The 26,672-nt window shown below is 47.3% G+C and overlaps 1 protein-coding gene across 1 annotated transcript in view; it reads right to left on the bottom strand.

Moving 5' to 3' along the window:
• Nucleotides 1-26,672, bottom strand: part of CDC42BPB (CDC42 binding protein kinase beta) — a 105,888-nt gene that overhangs the window by 39,182 nt on the left and 40,034 nt on the right. The window contains exons 2-8 of the mRNA XM_041760144.1: nt 24,801-24,892; nt 17,967-18,050; nt 14,098-14,193; nt 9,347-9,495; nt 4,943-5,036; nt 3,059-3,259; nt 1,044-1,292 (exon numbers count right to left, since the gene is read on the bottom strand). Coding sequence (XP_041616078.1) covers nt 1,044-1,292; nt 3,059-3,259; nt 4,943-5,036; nt 9,347-9,495; nt 14,098-14,193; nt 17,967-18,050; nt 24,801-24,892 — 965 coding nt within the window. The remainder of the gene's footprint in view (nt 1-1,043; nt 1,293-3,058; nt 3,260-4,942; nt 5,037-9,346; nt 9,496-14,097; nt 14,194-17,966; nt 18,051-24,800; nt 24,893-26,672) is intronic.

Here is a 26,672-nt window from a genome sequence, read left to right as displayed (position 1 = left end):
CAAACACTGGGCAGCCCCAGAACCAGGACCCCACCTGGAGGACCCAAGACATCAGTGGGAGGACTCGGAACCCACACATGGTCACTGCTGCTCCTAAACCCCTGCTGTACAAAGAAACACACATGAGAACAGAGAGAACACATGACAGCAGGAAGCCTGTGCACTCATGCCTGGGAACTGGGGCCCCAGGGGCTTACAAGTCCACTATGGGGGCACAGGCCAGGCCCCTCGCAGTCTGGAAGTGGTGACAGGGCTGAGGTGAAGCTTTAAGATGGAGCATTGGTGACACTGCCAAATGCCACGAAACTACAGCACAAGTATGTCTGGTGAAGTCTGGAAAGGAGCCGTTCAACTCAGTTTTACTTCAGCTGAGGTCATGTGTACCTCGGAGACATTTCGGGTCTGGTTCCAGACCACAATGATAAAGTGACTATCTCAACAAAGCAAGTCAATTGCATTGTTTACTTTCCCAGCCCACGTAAAAGTCGAGCTCACACTATACTACAATCTATTACGTATGCAACAGCACCGTCAGAACAAATAAAGTATGTACCTTAATTTAAAAATATTTTACTGCTAAAAACTGCTAACCATCGCCTGAGCTTTCAGTAAGTCCTAAGCACCGATCATGGATCACCGTAACAAACACATTAATACTGAAAAAATCTGAAACACGATGAGAATCACCAACATGGGATGCAGAAGTGAGCAGATGTGGTTAGAAAAACTGCCCACAGATATGCTGGAGGCAAGGTTGCCACAAACCTTCAGTCTGTAAAAAAAAAAAAAAAAAAACAAACCCAGTATCTGCAAAGCACATTAAAATGAGGTGTGCCTGTAACCCTTATTCTTTAGAAGGGCCATTAAGGACCAAGCTGAAGGCTGGAATAAAAGGTGTATTTTCTTGAAAACAATTGCCAGATCTTTTAAAGTTGGAACCAACACAGTCCTAAGACCGATCACACTGGGAACAACACCGTCCACAGAATACTCTCCATATTCAGACCTACGAGGATACAGCACGAGAGACGGTTTACACTTACAATATTTCTCAGCACGTCGTCGTCCACATCAAAGTTAGAGGTGTCAGAAGGGCTGCTCACATCAGGAATGTAAGGTGCCTCCAGGTTCCGTATGTTCTCCCAGTTCAGACCTTCAAAGAACGCATGCTTTTTGAAGTCCTCTATGCCATTCTGGCCCAGCCGCCGCTCTCTGCTGCAGATGAGTCTCTGAATGAGGTCTTTGGCTTCTTCAGACACGTCGGTGACGTGGGATGGAAACTGAAATCGCTCCTGGGGGGTGGGAGGTCGGTGGACACGGGATGAAAACTTACTCAGAAAGATGGAAGGTTTATAGATGTTACAGGAAACAAGACAGAGGCAACCACTCCAAAGCAACAGTCATTCCTAATTTCACAGTAACTAAATGCAAGCCATAGCCAGTGAACTGAATTCCAGAAAGGCAAATGAGAAAATCCTTAGTTTTGCTGGTTTCATTCATGGCAGACTTGTTGCCACCTTACACATAAATGAGAACGATAGACTGTCACCCATTCAAGTGGCGAAGGACGCAGACTACACGCTGCAGTGGAACAGGCTGGCTCAGCTCTTTGAGAGTGCGTATGCCAGTACCCACGGCAATTCCACTCTGAGAATTTTATTCTACAGAAACAGTCACAAAGAGAACACCTGACATGTTCACAACAGCATTATATTCTGACCAAGTAAACCGCAAATTGCCTAAATGCTCATCAAAAAGAAATCTGTTAAAAAGAGACACGGTGCGTGCACACATATACACTCCACACACACCACACCCACACCCACCCCCGCCACACACAACACACAAACACCCCACACCCAAACACCTGCCCCCCCCACACACACACCCAAGAGAATGGTGTGTTTTTGTGTACTGGGTAGACAGAGCAAAAAGCCAGACAAAACCCCCTGGTTATATGTGATGTGATGCCATCCAACCAAACATCCCCCCCGCCCCCACCATCCTGCCCCACAAACGCCCAGCACAGCAGCAAGCTTGGGTGCCAAGGCCCAGCTCCACCTCTGTGATCTAGAAACAAGGACGGCAGGAGCACCATGTCACAGGGCTGCATGACAATCAAGTAAGTAGGCACAAAGAAAGCGCCAGACCAGGCCCCACAGGGAGCTCAAGCTCAGCACCCACAGCAATTTATAGCTCACTGAGGCCCGTTCTGCACTTTGACAGGGTTTATCACTAAGAAGTGGAGGCAGTGATTTCCACCACCTACCCTCTGCACCTTTGTGGTGTCTGACCATTTTATGGGAAGTGTATATTCGTTTACAAGTGAAAACATTTATTTCTACTTTGGGAAAAGTATTTTTTACAAACATGGCCTCCTCTGATTTGAGTTAAATAGAAGATCCCCCACCATTTCAGTATTAATCTGCTCCCCACTCAAATAGTTAGTGGGGGACAGGGCTGGGGACAGGTCAGTGGAGAGGGCCATCCTTAGGGAGGTGTGGAAGGATGCTGAGAGCATGCTGGCAGAGGGAGGAGGCGGTGTGAGGAAGAAACACGTGACCAAGAGAAACAGATGAGAGAAACATGAGGTGGAAGAGCAAACCGTATGAGGAATAGAGGGGAGGCGGTGGGGGCGGGGGGAAGGTCAGAGTGAAAACCGCACAGCTGGAAAGGGAAATGGAACAGGATCTGGGAGGCGGAGGGACGCTGCCACGGAGGGGCGTGTGGCCCAGTTCTGACAACTGAGGAATCCAGACCCACAGGTGGAACTGCCCAACTGCTCCTCACCCCCTGTTGCCCCAAGGCCATGCAGTCAGCATGGATGCCTGCTTCTCCTGGGCCCTGACCCTGCCACGCAGCTCTCCTCCCCTCACACCTGTACCTCCTATGTCGGTAGCCTGTGTGGACTCCACCCCCTAACTCCCTCTGCTCCTGTCTGGTGGTCAGCAGCCCCCTCCAGCCCTATCATCTCTTCCCCGAAGATGCTAACAGCTTCCTAGAGGCCCTCCCAACTCCAGGTCTCGAACCAACAGGACATGGAAATGTAGCGTCTTACTTCATGGTTCATGATCTTTCCATAGGTCTCCACAAGTGACTCTGCGTAGAACGGCGTTTCTCCGTACAGCATCTCGTACATGCAGACGCCCAGAGACCACCAGTCACACTCGGGGCCATACTTGCCCATGCCGTCCTCCATCGCCTGTAGAATCTCTGGCGAGATGTAGTCAGGAGTGCCCACGGCCACAGAGGATTGAACCTTAGGGGAGAGGGCGGTGTTGGAGGGAAACCCTGGGGCAGCGCTAATGCCAAATTCCTAACTACTTTCTCTAAAATCGGAACAAATAAGGAAATAATCACGAAATAAAACTGATACATGATCACAATAAAAAAACCTAGTAAGTCAAAATTTAACGCAAATAATTGTTCTCCTGTAGCACCAAACATTGGGCAGTTTCCAGAACACAGGAGAATTGTCTCGCACGCCTGGTCTCTCCATGCCCAAATGCCCACCTCAGCCCCCTAATGGCACTGCAATCCCCAAGGGTGGCATTTCCCACATGCTCTGTCATTACTGCCCAAAGTGTGGTCCAGGGGCCACGTGGTGTTCAGACCGGTCCTTCTCAACCTACGTGTGCACACAGGCCACTGGGGCTCTCATTAAACAAATTCTAGTTCCCAGGGATGCTAATAAGGCTGCTCACCCAGAGCCTACCCTCAATCTCCCAGATGGGAACATCTGGAAGTAGGTCCAGGCACTAGCTGGGTGCTGAGGAATTCCCCAGATGGGGAACCAGAAGGCTAAGACTCCCCCCAAAGGGAAAGAATAGTCCCTCAGCTACTGATGTTAGCAGGAACAGGCCTCAACACAGTGACATGTCTACAGAAAGCTATGGCTAGAGAGGGCAGCGATCACCACAGAGAAACCAAGAGGGAGTAGGTCATCTGAGAAATCAGACTGGTCTTGAAGCACATGGAGAACAGAGTCCAAAAGACTGAGGGCCTGTCCCATGAAGGCCAGACTCTCCCTTGGGTCGTGACAGAGGACAGGGCCATGGGGTGTAAGCAGCACCCCAAGTCAGGCTGAGTCACATGACCAGAGTCACTTCTCTGCAGCTCGGCTGTAGGATTTCGTAGTGGGCAGTGAGCAGATTGGAACATGAGGTGGTAACACAGGAGGAGTTTCCTCACGTGCAAGTGAGAAAGGTAACCAACATTCTAGAGCTCAGTCCAAGGCCACTGGTCTTGTCATCAAAGACTGGATTTGAGGACAGCACCAATATATCAACTCATCAATAGGTGGATAAATAGGGCAGCCCAGGTGGCTCAGCAGTTTAGCTCTGCCTTCAGCCTAGGGCGTGATCCTGGAGACCCAGGATCAAGTCCCACATTGGGCTCCACATTGGGCTCCCTGCATGGAGCCTGCTTCTCTCTCTGCCTGTGTCTGTCTCTCTTTCTCTCATGAATAAATAAAATCTTAAAAAAAAAATAGATGGAGAAATAAGAGACCAGCTTGGTGGAAAGAGAGTAAAGCCTTGCATCAAGGACCTCTGCTTCTAGATCTAACCCACGGAGTGAAAACCCTGACAAGAAGTTACCTGCCTGCAGACAGAAATGGGGGGGTGGGAGGGCAGTCACAGTGAACCTGACCAGCCTGCACCGGAGTTTTGAGCAGTGATGTGACTTTAGCTGCCTAGCCACGCAAGGAACCCTGACAGCCCCCCAGCTGAAAAGGTATATACATTACTTTTATAAACCCAGAAAGCAAAAAAGATGTTTTAGACTTAAGCAGAACATTTCAACTCTCTCTTAAATCGATTTATCTTTTTAAATTCACATTCAAACCTTGGTTTCTTAACTGGATCTCAGGTGAAATTTTAAGTCCTTTCTAATTACAAGCAATACCCCAAATCAAACGGAAAATCTCCAACAAAATACCTACAGTTCCATCGTCATTCATCTTCAAACATGATCCAAAGTCAGCTAGACGGATATGACCATTCACGTCCAAAAGGACATTGTCAGGCTTGATGTCTCTGTTAGTAAAATAAAAAAATCAATTAACAGTTTCCACGCTACACATTAGGGAGGTCAAAGCCCTTAACTAGCAGTATACCAGCTGAGCAAATGCAATGTCATTTCAGGATAGCCATGACAATCTCGGGAAAATGTCTCCCCGTAATGCTTTGCTTGGGTATGAATGGTGGTCGGCACCACTACCACTCACTCCTAGCATGAGCTAATTCCCAATTGGGTGACACGCCACTCTTGTTCCCACCACATTGCTGACAAGGTTTCCTGAGTGTCTCCTTTGTGCCAGGTGTTACACTCGACCCCAGGCCTACGACAGTAACCAGCACGCCAAACTGAAATAAACAGAAACAGGAGAGAAAAAAAACAAAACAAAACAAACCCTCAATGAGTCAGGAAAATACAAACTAACAACAGAACCAGACAAAAACAGGAAGAAACAAAGAGTTGACTTAACTCTTGAAGAAACAGAAAAAAAATCAAAATTTTATCAGATATCATGACTAAATTATAAGGTGCCCAAAGGAAAACAAGTTCAAATAAAGATGTGATGAAAGGCATTAAAGAAAGGGAGGGAAAGATCTAGAAGAATAAAAAGGAGACAAAGCAGTGTAAAGAGTGAGATGGAGGGCAGTTGGAGTGAAGTGGAAGACAGGCTAAGAAGACCCAAAATATAATTAACCGGAGTTCCCAAAGAAATTGAAACAATAAAACATAACTAATACTTGGAACTACAATCTGAGAGAACTTTACAGAAGTAAAAAAAAGGGGCCTGTATTTACAGACTGATGGGCCCATCACATGAAAAATTTCCCAATGTCCTATTTTTTTTGGAACCAGACAGGTTGATACAGAAGGCCACATGGATCGGTTACTGCATAAAGACAACCAGGAAAACCCTGAGCAGAAAGCAGGGGTCTGATGGGGCAACTAGGCCTCCACGGGCTCAGCATCCATGATTAAAGCAGCATGGCTCTGGTGCAGACAGACAACAGGACAGAACGGAATGTCCAAAACCAGACCAACTGTACAAGGAGTGAGTACACGATGAAGATGTTCTCAATCCACTGGGGCAGAGACACATGCATAAGTAAGCAGCTCCTGGGAGCACAGGAAGGCCTCTTCAGGACCGAATCAGAGCCCTTCCTCAGGAGGCGCTGCAGAACTGCCCCAACCACCTGCTCCCCCACCCTGGCTCTCCATCTTGGTCAGGTTTCCTCTGCGCTATCCTGCATCTCTTCCACGCAGCTCCTTGTTCTAGTTTTTCCTCTGCCAAGACCGTTTTTGTTCTCTGAATATTCCTTTTCATAAAACCACACCGCTCTTCTTTCATTCGGAAGCCATGCTGTCTGTTCTCTCCAACGACCTGCCTTCCTACATCTGTGACTCTTCGTTCCTGCCTTTGCTGGGATCCAGGGCCGACCTCTCAGGAAGCCTGGGTGCCAAGCTCCCTGCTCCTGGTTGCCCACTGCTTCCCCTGTCACAAAGCTGGGCCGCAGCTGTTCTGCTGCAGCAGAAGCCCAGCCAGGGGGTTGGGGGGTGGGGTGCACAGCCTGAGGTCACCACAGCCCATGTGCAAGCACAGAAGAGGGCCCAGGGCTGTGGCATAGGGCCCGGATCATGCCTGTTAAATGCAACAGTGCCAGGACGCCTGGGTGGCTCAGTGGTTGAGTGTCTGCCTTCGGCTCAGGGCGTGATCCTGGAGTCCCAGGATCGAGTCCCACATCGGGTTCCCTGCAGGGAGCTTGCTTCTCCCTCTGCCTATGTCTCTGCCTTTCTGTGTCTCTCATGAATAAAAAAATAAAATTCTTTAAAAATAAATAAATGCAGTCATGCTATCACTCGTGTGGACAAAGCCCACTTATTTCTGGCCCTACCAAAAGCAGTTCCAACCCCCTTACACCATGTCCACACCTGGGGTGGGGTGGGACTGACTTTCTACACAACCTGACTTTGAACTTTCTACCAAAAATGCAAAGCCTTCTGGTTTCAGCCTGGGTCATTCAAGCGCTAAGTCTGAATTCTGAGTATCAAATGGGGGGGGGGGGGGGGTGCTAGCTATGTATTTAATTCTCCTACTATGCCTGGAGGCCAAACACCAGAGTGAAGCTTCTACACAGCCAATTAAGAAAATAAAGAGAAAGCTTTCTAATTAGGGAAAACAGGGAAAGAATAAACTGTTAATAAGTTGGTCAGATTAATTTCCCTGGAGATCAGTGACAAATGCAAAGACATTTATCTCTGGTAGGAGTTGGGCACAGTCTGTCAGAAAGGTAGAACATAAAATCACAGGTTGAAAACAACTACAATGATCGGTTTAGCAGGCACAACGATACTCAGGGATCCATGGAAAAAAAAGAGAAAATCCCTTGTCCCAAACCCCATCGCCCTAAAAAAAGCAACAGTGATTTGGGGGCAGCTCCCTCTGCTTACTCTGTGACACATGGGACCTGCAGCTTGATGCCTGGGGAGGACTTGTGGCTGAAGGCAAGCTGTCCCACACCCCTGCACCTTGGCTTCCCTGCCCAACAGTGAGGTAACACTCATGGCAAGACTGAAAGGGCTGTTCTCAAACTGGGTCCATGGCTACTACTCCTGGAGCAGGAGCTGCGTCTGCTGAGGAAAATCTCCTGACAGGGGCAGAGGCCGGGCCCCAGGCAGGGCAGCAGCCGAGCATGCTGCAACGCCACAGGAGTATGGTGGCCTGAGCCTCCCAAAGAGGGAGAGTCACACCCTCCCAGTCCTGAGAGAAGGTGATTTCCAATCTAAAATTCCATACCAGCGCATCCATCATCACACATGTGGATAGGATTAAGACACCAATCTCAAAAAAATGATCTCAGGAGCCTCCTTTTCCAGAAACTACAGAGAATATCTGCTACTGAATCAAAAGAATGAACCAAGAAAGGAAGATGTGTGACTCAAAACAAGGGATCTGACCCCAGGGAGATGGGAAGGGAACCTGCCCAGGGGCAAGAGCTCTCAGAATGAGGGCAGAGCACTAGACTCAGGAGCACCCAGGGCCGAAGGGAACAGGAAAAAAGGCAGAGGCAGCTCCAAGAAAAATAGGACTGGGGGCTACCTGCTATGTCTGTGTATGCACAGCTTTATAATTTGGTCACAGTGTTTGGAGATCATTGGCTGGCTGCCACTGAAAAGTATGCTTATGAAAAACCAGGTCTGGGGATCCCTAGGTGGCTCAGCGGTTTGGCACCTGCCTTTGGCCTAGGGCGTGATCCTGGAGTCCCAGGATCGAGTCCCACGTCGGGCTCCCTCCATGGAGCCTGCTTCAACCTCTGCCCATGTCTCTGTCTCTCTCTGTCTCTCATGAATAAATAAATAAAATCTTAAAGAAAAAACAAACAAACTGGGCTGCTATTAATCCTGGAAGAGATAGTTTATACAGGTGTAAATACTGTAACTGCAAGGCTCATCTGTAATATTTACACAGGCACTGTATCATGAACAGCAAACGCCAATTTAACCAAAAGTTACCAATTATGGACTGGGATGACATGGGAGGGGAGGAAGGAGAGCGTGTGTGGGAGAGAGGGCTGGGAGAGAGACTGCTGTAAAGAGGAAATCCCCATTTAATAGATGTGATCTAATCTCCCTCCTCTGCAAAAAAGAACAGCAAGAGAGACCTGTTAGTTAGAAACATAAGGTCAATACCAGAAGGAACAGTTTAAAAAGTTGACAAGCTACTGGTGGCCAGTGGAATCTGGGCAAGGCAGGAGACTTGTGTACAACTATCTGACTTTGCTAAAAATGAAACAACAACCCCCTGCCAGACTGATTTCGTGGCCTTAAACAGCAGGAAGAGGCAGACGCAGCACCCTCACAGGAGAGCAAGAGACCCAGACCACAGGAGGCACCCAGCCACACTGACCCCTCCCTGAGAGCCAGTCACATTCGTGTGCAGGCTCCCGTGGTGTGAGCCCACCTCCTCTGCTTCATTTTCCTCTGTGTTTTGTTGGGGGGCCATGGAATAGGGAAGGCGTTCTGAGAAAGCAGAAATAGGGAATCATGAGCTAGAGGGTGGGCATCCCAGGGAGAAGGAACAGCAAGGGAGAGGGTCAGCCAATGTCAGGTAAATAGCAAAGGTGGCTTCAGATGGCTGACACCCGAGCATCATGATTGTCACAGTAAGGCCGAGATCTCCTGGTGCCAGGCACTGGGGCAGCTCAAAGTGAGGACCTGCTAACTGCACAATCTCTCTGGGTGGCCTGCAACCTGGGGTCTGTGACACAGAAAACTCTGAAAGGGTGTTTTAACACATTAAATGCAGTTTCTGTAAAATGTTAGAGGTGATTACCTGTGTACATAGTGAAGCTGATGGATGGAATCAATGGCCAACACCATTTCACCAATGTAGAATCTTGCCATATCTTCTGGAAGCTTGTCTTCAAATTTACTGAGCAGGGTCAGTAAATCACCACCCACATAGTAATCCATGACTAAGTACTACAAATTGGGAAGAGATGGGAGAAAACAGAGTATTTAGTCAGCACTAAGCCTGAAAACTAAAGGCCAAACTTCCACCATAGAAGTTTCTGGTTCTTTACGTCTGATCCATGGCTTGCTCCTATGTCATCCAAGATTTCCCTTTGATGTATCATAATACTGCTGTACTTTCAAGTTAGGCATTTGGCAGAGAACAAATTTCAATAGATGGTATGTTTAATCAATGGAAAAAGTGACCAAACAGTCTGGTGCTGGAAAAGGCACAATAAAAACTAGAGACTGAGGGATGCCTGGGTGACTCAGTGGTTAAGCATCTGCCTTTGGCTCAGGGCGTGATCCTGGGGTCCTGGGATCGAGTCCTGCATCGGGCCCCCACTGGGGGCCTGCTTCTCCCTCTGCTTATGTCTCTGTCTCTGTGTGTCTCTCATGAAGAAATAAATAAAATCTTTAAAAAAAAAAAAAAAAAAAGCTAGAGACCCAAAGAAGAGACACGTTTAGTGATCTATCAAGTTCTACTGGGTTTAAAATAATTCTCCAGGCCCTTACATCACAGGAAGAAGACACCAGACCAGAGGAGGAAGGTGAGTTATCTAAAACCACATGAAACTAGCAGCTCTTATTAGAAAGGCAATCCCATGAACAAGCTGAAAGGGCGCTATTTATGAGTACATTCCCCCAAAAATCAGAACTTCTACTGCTTATGTAGCAATTAAAGTACAAGAGAAAAAGGCCCAGGTGCCAGGTGTCCCTCCGCTGGGAGCCAGCTCGTCCCAGGGCTGGAGGTACAGGGTGGCCTTCTGTCAGAGGACAGCCTCTTGGTGCAGCGCCCTGAATGCTCTGATGCCTGATGGGAGTGTCTAGGTCAGGGAGGCCCAGGATGGGTAAGGCCGTCACAGCTAGAGTCAGGGTGGCAGCTGCCCCCCACACTGCTGGGGCTACCAAGTCCCTGGGACTGCTGGAGAAGCAGGCAGGCCTAGCCTCAGAGGAATCATTTCCCTTGAAGCCACTTTCCTTCGAGGAGATAGATGCTCTGGTCTGAGTAGTTAACTAACCAACAGAGGGGAAATACTACTTCCTTGTTTACTGACCCAGAGAAACAATCACTTCATATTTACTAAGAACCTACCAACAATACAAGCTCCCACTCAGTGAGCAACTACTATGTTCTGTGCTTTCAGGCTCTGATTTACGCCTGTAATCTCTGTGAATGTCCACTGCAGTCCTCACTACAGGCATTAGCACAATCCCATTTTACAGGTGAAGTGAGGCCTGAGGATACACCCAAAGTCACCCAGCCAGCAAGTGACACAGCTAGGATCTGGACACAGGCAAGTGGATCTTTAGACCCACAATGCTAAAGACGGCCCTCAGTGCCTCATAAGAGAGGAGAGTAGGCACCATGCTGTTGGGCTCATCTGACAGAGGAGCCTTCACTCTAGGCCCTGCTCTCAAAAGCACTTGTACTGACAACCCTCCCATCCCGCCTCACAAACAGCTCTCAGGACTCACCCCCCTGCCCGATCTCACAGCACTGTAGCACTGTTGCCTACCTGTCCAAGGGTAGGAGTTCTGTGTAATTACATCTCCCCTCACTCACACCTGCAACAGCTCCTGTTTCACAGAAGACCCTGGATAGCACTCACAGAGCTAGTGCTTTCCCCTGTTAACTCACTCATTTGCTCATTCATTCTCAGCCATGAGCCCTCTAAGGCAAGGGGTGCTCCTCCACAGAGCTGACATTAAGGGGATAAACACAGACTATAAGTAAGCATGCATATAGTCACAATAATTTCAGAGACCACTAACCACAGAAGATGCAAGGAATGGGGGTGAGGCCAGGCCCCAGTCTAAGGGCTAGGAAGCTGCAATCTGATTTACTTTACAAGTCTTCACTGACTGCCCAGGAAGAGGAGACTAGAGGATGAAGGCCAAGAGCAGAAGAGGGGCTGGGAGGCCTGGGGGTCCAGGCAGGAGGTGAGGCTGACAGGCACTGTGGAGGGCAGAGAGGATGGAGTAGATATCATAGATACATGGAGGCAAAGACCAGAGCACCTGCTGACAGACACGCACGGGGTGAGGGGAGACTAGGTGAATGAACAGCCAAACTCTGCAGCCTCTAAAGAAAGCAGGAGGAATAAGTCAAGCACCACCTCTAGCTGAATCTCAATGGTTTCCAGGTCTACCTAGAAATCTAAAAAGAAAAAGAAAAATGTAGTACAGCAGCCTATGTGATTGATAGGCTCCTGGAAAACGAATCTGTAAGAAAAGTAAACTGTAAGAGCTTATAAAGCAGACACATAGACATTTATTTTTGGAATAAGGACTAAACCAATTCTTTCCTCTGCCATGTAACACAGGATTCTAAGTAAGCCAACGCCCTTCTGGTTATGGGTGAAACAGGTTTAATGTTTATGACAGGCCAAGTTTGGATACCTACTATAGAAATTATAACACGACCTGGCACTGCAGGGCAGCCCAACGAATCCACATGACGAGGGACACCTAGCACAGCTTGCCTAGCCTGCTTCGCAAGCCCCACAAAGGTGCTAACTGCCACCATCCCAGAGAGGAGGAACTTGCCCAAACATACCACTTGGGGGCGGCAGAGACAGCAGCCAGATCCTGGTTGACCAACCTCAGTATGAGGACCCAAAAAGCCCCAAAACCCTGCCCTCCTTTCTCCTTAGTTTCCACTGCACATCCATTCGTGCAACTCCACACACTCAAGAAGATGGCTTCTCAGCTGGAATTCCTAACTGACTGTCTTCGGTCAGAATAAGCCTGGCAACATCTAACATTTCAGACTGCAACATGCTATGCTGATCTCAGGAAGGCATGTTCCTTTCCTTCTGTACAGACCCACATAGCCTAGACTGCTCGGAAGCTTCATTCAAATCGGAAATGAGCTGGAGCCAGTCCCCTCTGAGTGGGGGGGGGTTATGTGGAGAGGGCCCCAGGGCGTCAGGACTCTGCGGTCTGTGGGGAAGGACACCGAGCACCACTTCCTGCCACAGCCCCAGGCTGCGGTCCTTGCTCAGCCCCTGCATCTGTGTGACAACCCTGGGCAAATGACTTCATCCCTTCTGCTCCAGATGTCTCATTTAAAAGGTAGTGACAACCATGAAGGTCTAAGCTAGGGGGCCCTGGGAGGACGTACTGAGGTGACCCACGTGCCTTTGCTCAGTAAACATGATGGCGCCCTCTCTAGAAACAAGTATGTATATTTAAAAAAAAAAAATTTTTTTTTTAAATTTTAGAGAGACAGTGAAGACACACACATGCCTGGGGGATGGGAGGGGTGAAGAGCAGAGGAAGAGGGAGAACATCCCAAGCAGACTCTACACCAAGTGCAGAGGCTAACCCCGAGATCAGGACTGAGTGAGACCAAGAGTCAGCCGTTCAACCAACTGAGCCACGCAGACGTCCCTATTTTAAATTCTAAATAAAGAGTATAACAAATTTAAAGGACTTTTCTGATGTTTGAAATAGATTGTTCTTAAGATGACTAAGAGAGACCCTTCATTGCTTGTAAGGTTTGCTGTAGGAAACGGATCACTTTAGTGAAGATAAGCTCAGGGAGACAGGGGTCCCTGCCCTGAGGCTGTGCTGACCCTTGAAGCCCCTGTGGCCACTGCTGGAGTCTTGCGGGTGTGAGCCGGAGAAGTGAGGCAGAGACCAACTTCTCCGAGGTCTGGGCTTGCCCTGACACCCAGAGATCCATGCAAGGATATTTTTAGTTTTAGGCAAACCTAGAGCCACTCTTGGAATTCAAAGTGCCCGAGACCAAAGGTTTGGTTTCCCTTCACTTGTGAGCTCTTGTCTCATGTCTGCTTTAACAGGTCTCTACACTCACATCCAGTATACCTGTGAATCACACGATGGGCTGGTCAAGAGTAAAAGTAAGGCCAGCTCAAGTCAGAAGAAATGGATGCCAAGAGTCCCCCAAACACCCATGCCAAGAGGCCCCAGGAAGCCCAGCTCATCCACCCGGGCAGACTGCAAACCAGTGCAGTATACTAGGCCTGCTGTCAAGCAGCAGAGGTGGACCACTTGCTTGGCGTTAAAAGCTGAGCCACTGTAATAAGCCCCACAGCACCCTCTTGTTCCTATACATAACTCAAGGTGGAAAATGTTTTACAGTTCCAGCTTCTTTATTTTTTTAAAGATATATTTATTTATTTATTTATTTATTTATTTATTCATTCATTCATTCATTCATTCATTCATTCATTCATGAGAAACAGAGAGGCAGAGACACAGGCAGAGGGAGAAGCAGGCTCCCTGCGGGGAGCCCAATGTGGGACTCCATCCCAGGACCCTGGGATCACACCCTGAGCCAAAGGGAGACGCTCAACCACTGAGCCACCAAGGCGTCCCTACTCCCAGCTTATTTAAGTGTAATGAATCCAGTGACCAAAATAATCAGGTTATCTAGATTAGAAAAACAAAGTATACAATCTCACTAGTCTATTTTTTAATTCCAAATGTCTTACTCATTTTTTAGTAACAGTACAAGGGAATCAACAACTTCAGCCACCCGCCATCTGATAGAGCCTCAGAGACCTGAGGAGAGCCTGATAGAGCCTGGAGACCCAAACATACCAGGTAATTTTCATCTTGAAAGGCATAGTGCAGTGTAGTGATCCACTGGCAGTCACCATTCACCAGCACATCACGTTCTTCTCGGAAACAGGCGGTCTGTAAAGAATGAGGGGGAGGGTCAGTCTGTGTCCATCTAAGGAGTACAGTCCTGAATAGCGGGGACTCTGCTGTGTGACAGAGGCTCTGGAGACAGTGTCCCCTGCCTTCCAGGCCATAGGAAATCCGGCCTCCCTCCCCCTTCATCTCCCCTAAGGCAGCTCCCACCTGCTCCTCAGTCTTCATCTACACCAGCTGAGTGGCCAAGCGCTTCCCTGTTCTTTCCCGGTCCTGCCCACATGGGTGCCAAACTCCAGAAATCTCCGGCCTTGTGATGGGCCTCACCCCTTGCTCTCCTGCACAAGTCCACTGCTGCAGCCAGCATGGGACATTCCTCCCGGCTCAAGGGGGCCTCCAGTCCCTCCCACCCAGCACTGTCTGACCTCTCTTGATGGCCTGTGGCATGGCCACCCTGTGTCTGCCCCTCTCTTCCTAGCAGCCGTGTGGCTGGCAGGAAAGGGCAATGTGTGCTTACTGAATATCTGAGCAGTGAGATGGGATTACATGCAGCATACGGATGCCAAGAAGACCTACCGCCAGTCTCACATGAGGAAAAAGGCTATCTTTTAGGCTGTCATGGTTGATTTAAGAGCTGTATGACACAGGTGGCCCTGTATTTAAAATGCCTGGGTGCTCTGGCATAATTTATAATAAAACATTCTCCTTATTGAGCACCTAATATTTTAACTCCTTCTTATATTTGAAACTTGCAAAACTTAACAAAAATAAGAGTGGCGCTGCTCTGCAGGGCACTGGAGAATCCTACCTGTTCTCTCAGGAGACTCACAGTGACCTTTAGAACTTTTTTCCTGTAAGTTTTCTGTTCTAAACCTGTTTTTTAAAGTTTTTCTTTCAAAAAGAAATGACTGAAGTAGATGTGCCCTGATTCTACTAATTAAAAGCAGATAAAATAACTTGAACGGCCAGCAATCAGCCTACGATGTCCAGATGTGCAGAGACCAGTGGTTCTGAAGCCCCTGCTGCCCCTCAGCCAGCAGCCACCCAGACCACAGGGCCTGGAGCAGGGATGCTCCATCTTCTCAAGCATCTATCTATCCACATTTAGAATGAAAGCCATTCTTAAACTGAGGATCACCAACATAGTGACCCACAGACAGGAAATGTATGTATCATTCAGCAGTTTTGTTTTGTTTTGAGAGCAAACTTTCAGTATTTTATGAGCAAAACAGATGAGCTTTAAAAAGCTCAGCCTGATCCACAAGTTACAAATTCACATGGCTTTGCAACTTCTTTACTGCCTCCTTTTGACTTCATGCTTTTTAAAGATTTTTAGAAATTAAGATAAAATTTAACGTTCAAAATAACCTTACTCAGGGGGATCCCTGGGTGGCTCAGCGGTTTAGCACCAGCCTTTGGCCCAGGGCGTGATCCTGGGGTCCCAGGATCGAGTCCCACATTGGGCTCCCCGCAGGGAGCCTGCTTCTCCCTCTGCCTGTGTCTCTGCCTCTCTCTCTCTGTGTCTTTCATGAATAAATAAATAAATAAAATCTTAAAAAAAAATAACCTTACTCAATAATAAAAAGATAAATTACTTTAACCAGCTTTTTATATTAATATTGTTTTTTTTTTTAATTTTTATTTATTTATGATAGTCACACAGAGAGAGAACACGAGAGAGAGGCAGAGACACAGGCAGAGGGAGGCAGGCTCCATGCAGCGGGAGCCCGACGTGGGATTCGATCCTGGATCTCCAGGATTGCGCCCTGGGCCAAAGGCAGGCGCCAAACCGCTGCGCCACCCAGGGATCCCTCAATATTGTTTTTATACATATCACATAAACATCTATCCTATTACATATATTCTGAGATAATCATAGTAATTAGAAGATATTCTTGGGCTTTTCTGAGTCTGTCAATTAGGATCTCTGTAACCAGATTTAAATTTCATAATTCTATAATTTTTAAATGTACATAGCATGACATCTGGGAAAATACTAACTTTTTTTTTTTTTAAGATTTTATGTATTTATTCATGACAGACACAGAGAGAAAGAGAGGCAGAGAGGCAGAAATACAGGCATAGGGAGAAGCAGGCCCCATGCAGGGAGCCTGACGTGAGACTCGATCCCAGGTCTCCAGGATCAGGCCCTGGGCTGAAGGCGGCACTAAACCGCTGAGCCTCCCAGGCTGCCCACTAATTTGTATGATAAGGTGAGAATCTCCTCTTCTTAATCTTGGGACTTTTATAAATTAAAAAATTTAAACAGACACACACATCCCCACCCCAGCTCCGGAGGTTAACATTATAACAAGTCATATTAAATATGCTCAGCTATCTTCTTTCATAAATCAATCACTCCTATAAAAATATAAACTTGAATGAATTTGCATATATTCCCCCAAACACTTTTTCTTTCCCCAAACTTTTATGTAACACCAGCTACTTTGTTCCCCACAAAGAGTCACTTGGGCAATGTTCTTGTGATGACCAGAGCACCACTGGTGCCACGAAGAAGGGCTGCAGGGATGGAGGCAGGTTGAAGCGCCAGATAAGGAAGACAAGGTGAGGGAGGGGACAGAGACCAGCAGGGCCAAGGCACGACCACTGTGCTGTCACCTGAGGCAGAATCATGGGCCACCAGCATCTGGAGCCCAGGTGACTGCAAAAATGGTGATGGCAACCCACCAACGTGCATTCCCAGAGCAATACAGATGTGAGGCCTTGTGCTGGGTGCATGGCAGGCAGGAGGAGGGGAGAGGGTTACATACAGGGAAGCAGAACAAGCTGCAAATGACAGACATTATGAACTTGGGATGCTGAGTGAGAATGCCCACCCACCAAGTTAATGACAACCTGAGCTCAGGAGAATAATCTAACCAGAAGAAACATCAGTAGCGTTATCTGCCCAAGGTGGCGGCATCAGCCCAGGGAAGAATCACAGAACACAGGAGGAAGGGCCACCTAAACTTACAAGGAGGGTTCAGAGCAACAGGATGAGAGAGGCCCGAAGCTAGGGAAGGAGTTTCCAGAGGTGGCCAATCCTAGGGGCGTGCAATCCCAGGGTCAGATTGCTTCACAGCTGGGGCGCAGGAGAGGTGATGCCAAGGAGGGGGGACAAGTGAGGGTGAACCCCTGCCAGACGCACCAAGGGCACTCGGCCTAGGGCAGTCCAGCAAGGGGACACAGGGTGAGTGATGGAGCCCGGGAAAGGAAGAATGCTCGGCTCCCTGACCTGAGGTAGAGGAACACAGAGGATGGCTAGTGAAGGCAGGCTGGAGGGCGAGTCTGGGCAGCACCGGAGGAAAAGCCTGGGCTTGCTCCACAGCCCCACCTGTCTCAGCCAGGGGCCGGGAGCGTGAAAGAGGCACCACAGACAAGGACACAGAACTAAGGAAATACGCATCTGAAACTGCCAAGCGGTCACCATCTACTTTCATTTATGATCTTCGTCCTCCCTCTAGGAGGGAGCATAAAGACATTTCTGTACTTAAGTCAGCTCCAAATTCAATAATGCCTTTTGTGCAGGAAGCAGAACTGAGATAAATGCCTAAAATTTCCGTGAGGGCTTTAATTTGCCCTGACAGTAAACAGCCCTCGAGGGGGAGGAGCCTGCTAGCACAGTGGGCAGCAGTGCAGAACGGAGCACGCCAGGACAGGGCTGAGGTCGTGGCAACACAAAGCAGCCCACTCTTACCAGGGAGGGAGCCCCAGATCTGCAGGGGGCTGTGGTCCAGACCCAGCGGGAATTTGTGGCCATGCTCCTTGCACACAAAGCCCCACTCACCTGTTTGTCAGTCACACTCCAGGCTTACCTCTGCTCTTTTAAGCATTTCCCACTTGTTGAGGATTTTCATTGCGTAAATTCGTTCAGTGTTCTTCATTTTAACAACGGCAACCTGGAATATGAATAAGAGATTAACAAAAATGTAGTTACTGGAACAAAAAGCCAGCACATTTTCATCTAACTACAGTGAGATCTTTACTGCCTGGGGAAATGAAACTCTGGAAAATGAGCTGCTGAGGAAAGAAGAGTTTTTTACATAAAAAAAGATTTGCCCTGTTAAGCATCAAAACCGGATGTCAATCATGCTGCAACTTTCACCTCACTTGCTTAGTTCAAGAACCTTCCACAGTGAGGTGCACGGTGGAGGGTTCACCTTCCTCTTCCTTGGCACATGCCCGGCATTTCCATCAGAAAAGCTTTCCCAAGCCTTCCTTCCTGTGTGCTAGGGCTCCATCCCCACACTCTTCCTACCCGCCCTATTGGTGCTCACATCTATCTCTCACTCCCGCGGGCCAGCCTTAGCATGTGCCGGCTTAATTTACCCCTGAGATCTTCAAGACATGGTGAGTACCCACATGGGCTCTGGAGTGTGACTTGGGCAAATTCTTCTCTTTGGGTTTCTACAACTAGGAAAGTACTGGCCTAAAATTGCTATGAGAATAAAATGAGCCAATGCAATACTTAAATGTGCCTAGAATGGTGTTAGGCACATAGCTGGCACGCAGCATGTCAGCTCAGCCACATTCTTCAAGGTACAACTCAAATGCCACCTCTTTCAAGAAGTCCTATTGGATTTCCTGATGCCCACCAAATCTCAGATGAGCTCTTGCATCACTACCAATACCAGATGTGATGTTTGTGCCATTGTATGGTACATGCTATCCTGTAAAAATCATTCACTGGCCTAAGTCCCCATCACAAATCCATAAGCTACTTACCTAATGGCTGTACCTTTTTGCTGCCGATGGTAGGCAGCCACATAGTGTGTATCAACTGAATTATTTACTTCCTGGCTTTCTAAACTACATACACCACACAATATCATCATCAAAGTAATCTCGCAAGCTAACATGCCCTGGGCAATAGTTCACCTGCACCCTGCCAGGTAACCCTCACCACAATCCTCCATGGTGGTTGTATTTATTGCCGTATTTCCAGATATGGAATTTGAGGCTGGGAGGTTTAAACAACATGCTAAGAAGTGACAGAAGCTCACCCTCAAGTGCGTGCATGTGACGGTCACAATTACCTGTTGTCTCCCACGGGTCTGATGGCTGGGGGCACGGGGGATCCACAACACACAATCCCTGATGGATCCCGAGAGCCTGCTGAGGGTTGCAGGTACCTCCTACGCAATGTGGCTTGTAGCCAGGCTCCTGCTGCCCACTATGTGGACTGTGTGGGACGAAATCGCCCTCTGGTCACCTCCCTTGGTCATCCCTCTCAATGCCAGCCTGGTGCTCACTGTGGTGGCCCTGCTCAGCACACCACACCTATTCAAACTGCTGTGTATTAGCTACGGTCTTTGAACCACTGACCAAGCTTGCTAAAATTCTGAATGTCGGACTGAGAGTGCCTAAATAAATGGTCGGAGAATTCCCCAATGTGTCTAAGAACAACACTGGGCACACGTTTTGTCATCACGTCACAAGTGTGTCAATTTCTTCAATAGGTGAAATATTAGTGTAAAAACAAAAGCTACTATAATGCAATCCCCATCAAAATACCAGTGGCATTTTTCACATAATTAGAAAATAATCCTAAAATTTGTATGGAATTCCAAAGATCCCTAAGAGCCAAAGCCATCTTGAGAAAGAGCAAAGCTGGAGGCATCACATGCCCTGATCTCACACTACCCTACAAAGTTGTAGTGGTCAAAACACTCCAGTACTGGTACAAAAACAGATGAACCAATGGAGCAAAACAGTCCAGAAATAAACTCAGCTTATATAGTTAATTAGCTTTTGACAAAGGAGGGAAGAATAAGCAATGGGGAAAAGACAGTTTCTTCAACAAGTGGTGCTGGGAAAACTGGAGAGCTACATGCAAAACAATGAAACTGGACCATTTTCTTACACCACACACAACACAAAAATAAATTCAAAATGGATTAAAGACTTAAATACAACATCTGAAACCATAAAAATCCTAGAAGAAAACATAGGCAGTAATCTCTTGGACATTAGTCTTAGCACTATTTTTCTGGCTCTCTCTCCCAAGGCAAGGGAAACAAAAGCAAAAATAAACAAAAAATTAAGACTATGTCAAACCAAAAAGCTTCTGCACAGTGAAGGAGACCATCAATAAAACAAAAAGGCAGCCTATTGAATGGGAGAAGATATTTGCAAATGACATATCCCATAAGAGATTTTTTCTTAAATTTTTATTTATTTATGATAGTCACACAGAGAGAGAGAGAGGGGGGGGGGGGGCAGAGACACAGGCAGAGGGAGAAGCAGGCTCCATGCACCGGGAACCCGACGTGGGACTCGATCCCAGGTCTCCAGGATCGCGCCCTGGGCCAAAGGCAGGTGCTAAACCACTGCGCCACCCAGGGATCCCCCCATAAGGGATTAATGTCTAAAATATATAATGAACACACAATTAAAAAAAAAAAAAACAACTTAAAAAATAGGCAGAAAACTTAAGCAGCCATTTCTACAAGGAAGACATCCAGATGGCCAACAGACACATGAAAAGATGCTCAACATCAGTCGTCATCAGGGAAATGCAAATCAAAACCACAATGAGCTATCACCTCACGCCTATCATCAAAAGACAGAGAAAAATAAGTATTAGCAAGGATGTGGAGAAAGGGGAACCCTCGTGCACTGCTAGTGGGAATGCAAACTGATGCAGCCACTCTGGAAGAGTACGAGATTCCTCAAAAAAAAAAAAAAAAAAAAAAAGAGAGAGAACTATATCATTTGATCCAGCAATTCCACTTCTGGGTATTTATCTAAAGAAAATAAAAACACTAATTCTAAGAGACAGATGCACTCCTATGTTTACTGTAACACTGGTTACAATAGCCAAGATATGGAAATAACCAAAGTGTCCATCAACAGATGAGCAGATGAAGAGGGGATGGTCTATATACAAAATGGAGTATTATTCAGCCATAGGAAAAACTTATCATTTGCAAAAACATGGATGGAGCTAGGGAGCACTATGCTAAGTGAAATAAGTCAATCAGAGACAAATACCATACAATTTCACTCTTATGTAGAATCTAAAAAACAGAACAGGGATCCCTGGGTGGTTCAGCAGTTTAGCACCTGCCTTTGGCCCAGGGTGTGATCCTGGAGTCCCGGGATTGAGTGCCACATTGGGCTCCCTGCATGGAGCCTGCTTCTCCCTCTGCCTGTGTCTCTGCCTCTGTGTCTCTCATTAATAAATAAAATCTTGAAAAATAACAACAATAATAATAACAGAACAAAACAGAAACAGACTCACAGATGCAGAGAACAATCTGGTGGTTGCCAGATGAATGAAACAGGGAGAAAAAATGCTGCACAGTATTTACTAAGAAGTGGTCTAACTGGGAAGAAATGTTAAGAGTTGATAACTTTATATATATATATATATTCATTCATCCATGAGAGAGAGAGAGAGGCAGAGACACAGGCAGAGGGAGAAGCAGGCTCCATGCAGGAGGCCCGATGTAGGACTCGATCCCGGGACCCCAGAATCACACCCTGGGCTGCAGGCGGCGCTAAACCACTGCGCCACCGGGGCTGCCCAGAGTTGATAACTTTTGAGGAAAGTAATGAAATTCTGAAGATTACAAGCTTCACGAACAATACAGATCTTGCTAAAAATGAGATGCAGAACACTTTGAACTCTTACTAGAATCTTACTTCCTTAGATCATTAGGACACAGACTATGTCCAGGAAATACACCAATGCCTCTGATAAAAACCCAGAAGATAAAAGAATGTATCTGTCCACAGAAAACACCTGTCAAATCAAGAACATGTAGAAGCGAAATGTAGGAGTAAAATTTAATGTAAAAACAAACAAAAAGTCCCGTATATTAAACAAGCTTCCTCTATCACATAACTTATAAAATAAACAATTCATGAAAATCTTGTTTAGTTTACTGGAAATTTCTTCTTGGCCCAAAACTCAGTCTTAACTGCATCAATGAGATGATGATGATACTATAAGAATCTCCAAGATTAGATGTTTCCATGAGAAAATGCAAATTGAAATAATTTTATAAAACATTAAAAAATGGCAGCCCTGGTGGCACAGCGGTTTAGCGCCGCCTGCAGCCCAGGGCGTGATCCCGGAGACCGTGGATCAAGTCCCACGTCAGGCTCTCTGCATGGAGCCTGCTTCTCCCTCTGCCTGTGTCTCTGCCTCTCACTCTCTCTCTGTGTTTCTATGAATAAATAAACAAAATCTTTAAAAAAAAAAAAAAAAAACATTAAAAAATGATTGGGGGACATGACAACCAAGTATAATACCGGATGCCAGCCCAGCCCTAGTGCTGGAGGGACCCGAAAGAAAGCCATGAAGAACATCACTGGGTCAACCAACAGAACTGCAATAAGACAGTCGATTAGACAAAATGTATTCTAACTTAAAACTCAAATTCAAGAACTGTGATGATTTAATAGATTGTCTCCATGAGGAAATATACTCTGAGGTATTTGGGTGGGGGTGGAGGTGGGGAAGAGTCCCTTCCCTGACATAGGCAACTTACCCTCAGTCGTTCAGAAAAAATCAAACACTGACATACATGTGGGGCGGGGGGGAAGGGGACACTTCCTAGACCATCTGTCCCCGAGATACCAGAAGTGTTTTCAAAGCCACTGTACTTGAGGTAAAGGGCAGTACCCCAAATATTCCTTTTTTTTTTTAAATTTATTTATTTATGATAGTCACAGAGAGAGGCAGAGACACAGGCAGAGGGAGAAGCAGGCTCCATGCACCGGGAGCCCGATGTGGGATTCGATCCCAGGTCTCCAGGATCGCGCCCCGGGCCAAAGGCAGGCGCCAAACCGCTGCGCCACCCAGGGATCCCCCCCAAATACTCCCAATCTTGTTTCTATAATCATCTAGATGCGTTTCTCTAAACTCTGCCTGAGTGGTGGTGGCGGCTGGGGGAGACTGCACTTCTGAGCTAAGAGTTTCACATTCTTGCCACAGGATGTATGAAGTGCTGCCCATCAAGTTCTGGACTGTCCACACTCTCTCTGGGATGGGGCTCTTGAGCAGCACATCCCCTGCTCTCAGGCCATAGGTTCCCATACCCACATTCGTTGCAGACACTCACAATGCTTACCCTCCCCTGGCATGTCATGAGGAAAAAATAATTCAGTTAGAACCACACATGTTCTTCATATAGACGGTCCCAACCCTGACAGCCCTAATCTCTGCAATCCACTCAGTGTCATCACTGAAACTGGGCACCCTTCAGGTACACGACTGCAGGAATATCTCAGGGAGACAATGGCAGTAAAGCCACTATTACTATATGGTGCCATGTAATGGTAGTAATATTAAGAATCCAAAATTCTAGTTCTGACAAGGGAGGGTCGGCAAGCATGTGATGGAAGCCCAGGTGGGATGCAGAATGGCTGGCTGGCTAGAGGAGCTGGGTGAGGGGGCTGGTATTGGGAGCTCAGGCCACGGGGCCTGGGAAGGGTTAGGGGACGCAGGGGTGGGGGGTGGGACTCACACAGGCTGCTACAGCTGGAGACAGAACAGAGGGAAGGCAAAGAATCCAAGGGCTTTTGCAAAGGCCTGGGCAAGGACTGATTTCGCTTAGTTTAGGAGGAACTTGAAAGGTGATACAGGTCATCTTCTCTGAAACTCAGAAAACTGAGTTTTGCATTAAGTTCTCTGGCAGAGAAGAGCACTAAAAAATAACTACAACCTATTTGGGTACAGCACTGTTGTCTCTGGTTCTTTTATTTTTCCCCTCCTGCCCCTTCGGAACCCTCCTCTATGGCTGTGGCCCATACCTTAGATCTCTCTGAGGGCCTGGGCCTTGCTGGTGTCTGCGCCCAGAGCAGCCCAGGTCCTGCTACAAGGCAGATGGTCAGCAAACATCTATGCTGCCCTGAATCAGGTTTCAATTTCCAAAGACCTTCTCTTTCTCCTCACATAACAAAATCAGACCTTACACCATCACATACATAACCTACTGAAGCTCTGAGATGGGTTATTTCTGAGCAGAATTCACTTTTTTCCTTGTGATGCTGCTGCCCCTCCACCCTCCCCTTAACGAGACACACTCCTAGGGATGGGCCAGGAAGGAGCACCTGCCCCATACTTCCCCAGCCCAGGAGAACTAAAGGGAAAGCCTAAACAAGGCGTTACCAAGTTTAAGCCTAAACAGAGGGGTCAATGCGCAGAACTAACTGTAAAAGCACCTAGTCGAGGGCTGCTGTGGGAACCTGAGCCTCAGCCTTGGGGGGACCACGTCTGTCCAGCCCACAGTAGCAAGGCCAGTGTACCGACACCCTCCCTAGTGCAGGCAGCTGGACTCATAACTGGCCCCAGCACCAGCAGCAGGCGAGCTGCCCACGATGAGAACAGCTACTGTCTTGCCCTCCTTGCACTCTGTGGAAAAGGACCACCAAGATGTTTTTCAATTAACACATGGATTTTTAATAGGCTTCTTTGCCCCTAAGAAACAATATTCAGGGAAACTCCTCTGTCACAAGCTTCTGCTTTTCTTTTTCTCTTAATTGTATCTTTCAAACTCTGCCCACCAAGAACTACTCTCCCAATGATCCCAGTAACGACCCCCTCCACAGATCAGTACAAGGGGTCCTAAAAATGCTGGGTGGGAGCTATTGCTGTTTGGGCTACCGAGGCAAAGTCAGTATAAGGGAGTTTATCTTACCTCTCCAAAAGCCCCTCTTCCGATCACTTTAATTATTTCGAAGTCTTCTCGATGAAGCTGCATCTCCTTCACCAGTTGTGTAAATGGTTTAGCTACAAATTTAAAAAAGTGAAATCAATAATTTACTCTGAGTTGATACTACATAAAAAAATTAATCAATTGGGGCATTCTATTAAATTACATAGCTTTTTTAGGAAAAAACTTTACTTTTCAAATGTTTACTATCTGGCTAGTTTTGGAAAGTCTGTGTTTAGGCCCAATTCACATAGATGTTTATCATCAGCACCTACACCTCGCAGTCTGCTGTAAGAAACAGCACCACAACAAAGATCCCCTGGTGAAAATCACTAAAGCCAGGATCTACCTGACAAGGCAAGCACCTGGTGGGCACATCTCTGCCCACCTCACAGGGACAGTGCACTGCAGCAGCGTGTGATGCCCATAAGCACTAGCTATCCTCAAGGTGAGAGGGCGCCAGGCCCCTGTGGGCTCAGTGGAGCCGCAGGGCAGCCTGAGGAACACAAGACATTCTCTAAGAATGGTGCTGACCTTTCAAGCACAGGGCATGTTCCTGGACATCGTAACCATCCCTGCTAATCTCGTGGAACCTCTAACAGCCACGATTTAGGGAGGAGGAAACCAAGCCAGGTCTCTGTAGATGGTATCCTGGGTTGAACAGGGTCATGTCTCCCCCTGCCCCCCAACCCCCTCCCATAGTGTCCACAGAACCTGGGAATGGGGCCTTATCTGGAAGTGGGGTCTTTGCAAATCAAGGTGAAGTTACAAACAGGAATGAGATGGGCCCTAAATCCGACAAATTAAATGAGGTAATCTGGACACAGAGGGGGAAAAAGCCATGTGAAGATGGAGGTACAGACTGGAGAGATTCAGTCACAAGCCAAGGAAGGCCGCCTCCGCCAGGAGCTAGAAGAGACTGGGAGTCTTCCCTCCCTGGAGCCTCCTGCAGGAGCACAGCCCTGCTCACACCTTGATGCTGGGCCTGGGCCTCCAGAACTGTGTGAGGAAAATGTCTCAGTTGTGTTAATCCCCCCAGTTCATGGCAATGTGTTACAGCAGCCCAGGAAGCCACTACAGAGACCATGGGTAATTTCTTTCCAGGAACAGAGCAAGTGGCAGTGCCAGGATAGAAGGCATGCAGTTCAACTCCAGAGGCAGCATGCTCCTCACCACCATCCATCCTGCCCCTGGTCTGACCTCCATTTAATCACATCTCTTTCAGCTGTTATTTTCACCTCCAGACCTAAATCCACATTTTATGCTAACCTGTATTCTACACAGTTCTTTTTCAAATTCTCCCCTACTAGTTTTGCAAAACATTTCCACTAGGGAAAAGCAGGCAAAGTGTACAAGGGCTCTTGCTGTATTATTTCTTGCATCTACCATTATCTTCAAAAGAAGCCAAAACAAAATCTACAATCTGACATTTTCTGACCTTCTAACTGAGCTCCCTATTATTAATCTAATTCTATAACTTTGCTCTCTAAAAAGATGCTCAAGAAATACCACTAAGGTTTGATCACCACGGTTCACTGATCATGGTAACAAGAGCCAGAGCACCAAAAGGTTCTTGGTGCCTACGGAGAGTAAACTGTTACAACTATCAGTGTAAATGTCCATCAGCACAGAGATTAGGGAACACAACACAGGGCTTGATTTAAAAAATAAATAAGGGCAGTCCCGATGGCCCAGCGGTTTGGTACCACCTTCAGCCCAGGGTATGATCCTGGAGACCTGGGATCAAGTCCCATGTCGGGCTCCCTGCATGGAGCCTGCTTCTCCCTCTGCTTGTGTCTCTGCCTCTCTCTGTCATGAATAAATAATAAAATCTTAAAAAATAAAACAAAATAAAAA

Source organism: Vulpes lagopus, chromosome 6, assembly GCF_018345385.1.
Source record: "Vulpes lagopus strain Blue_001 chromosome 6, ASM1834538v1, whole genome shotgun sequence".
Lineage (NCBI taxonomy): Eukaryota > Metazoa > Chordata > Mammalia > Carnivora > Canidae > Vulpes > Vulpes lagopus.
This window is presented reverse-complemented; position numbering and strand designations above follow the sequence as displayed.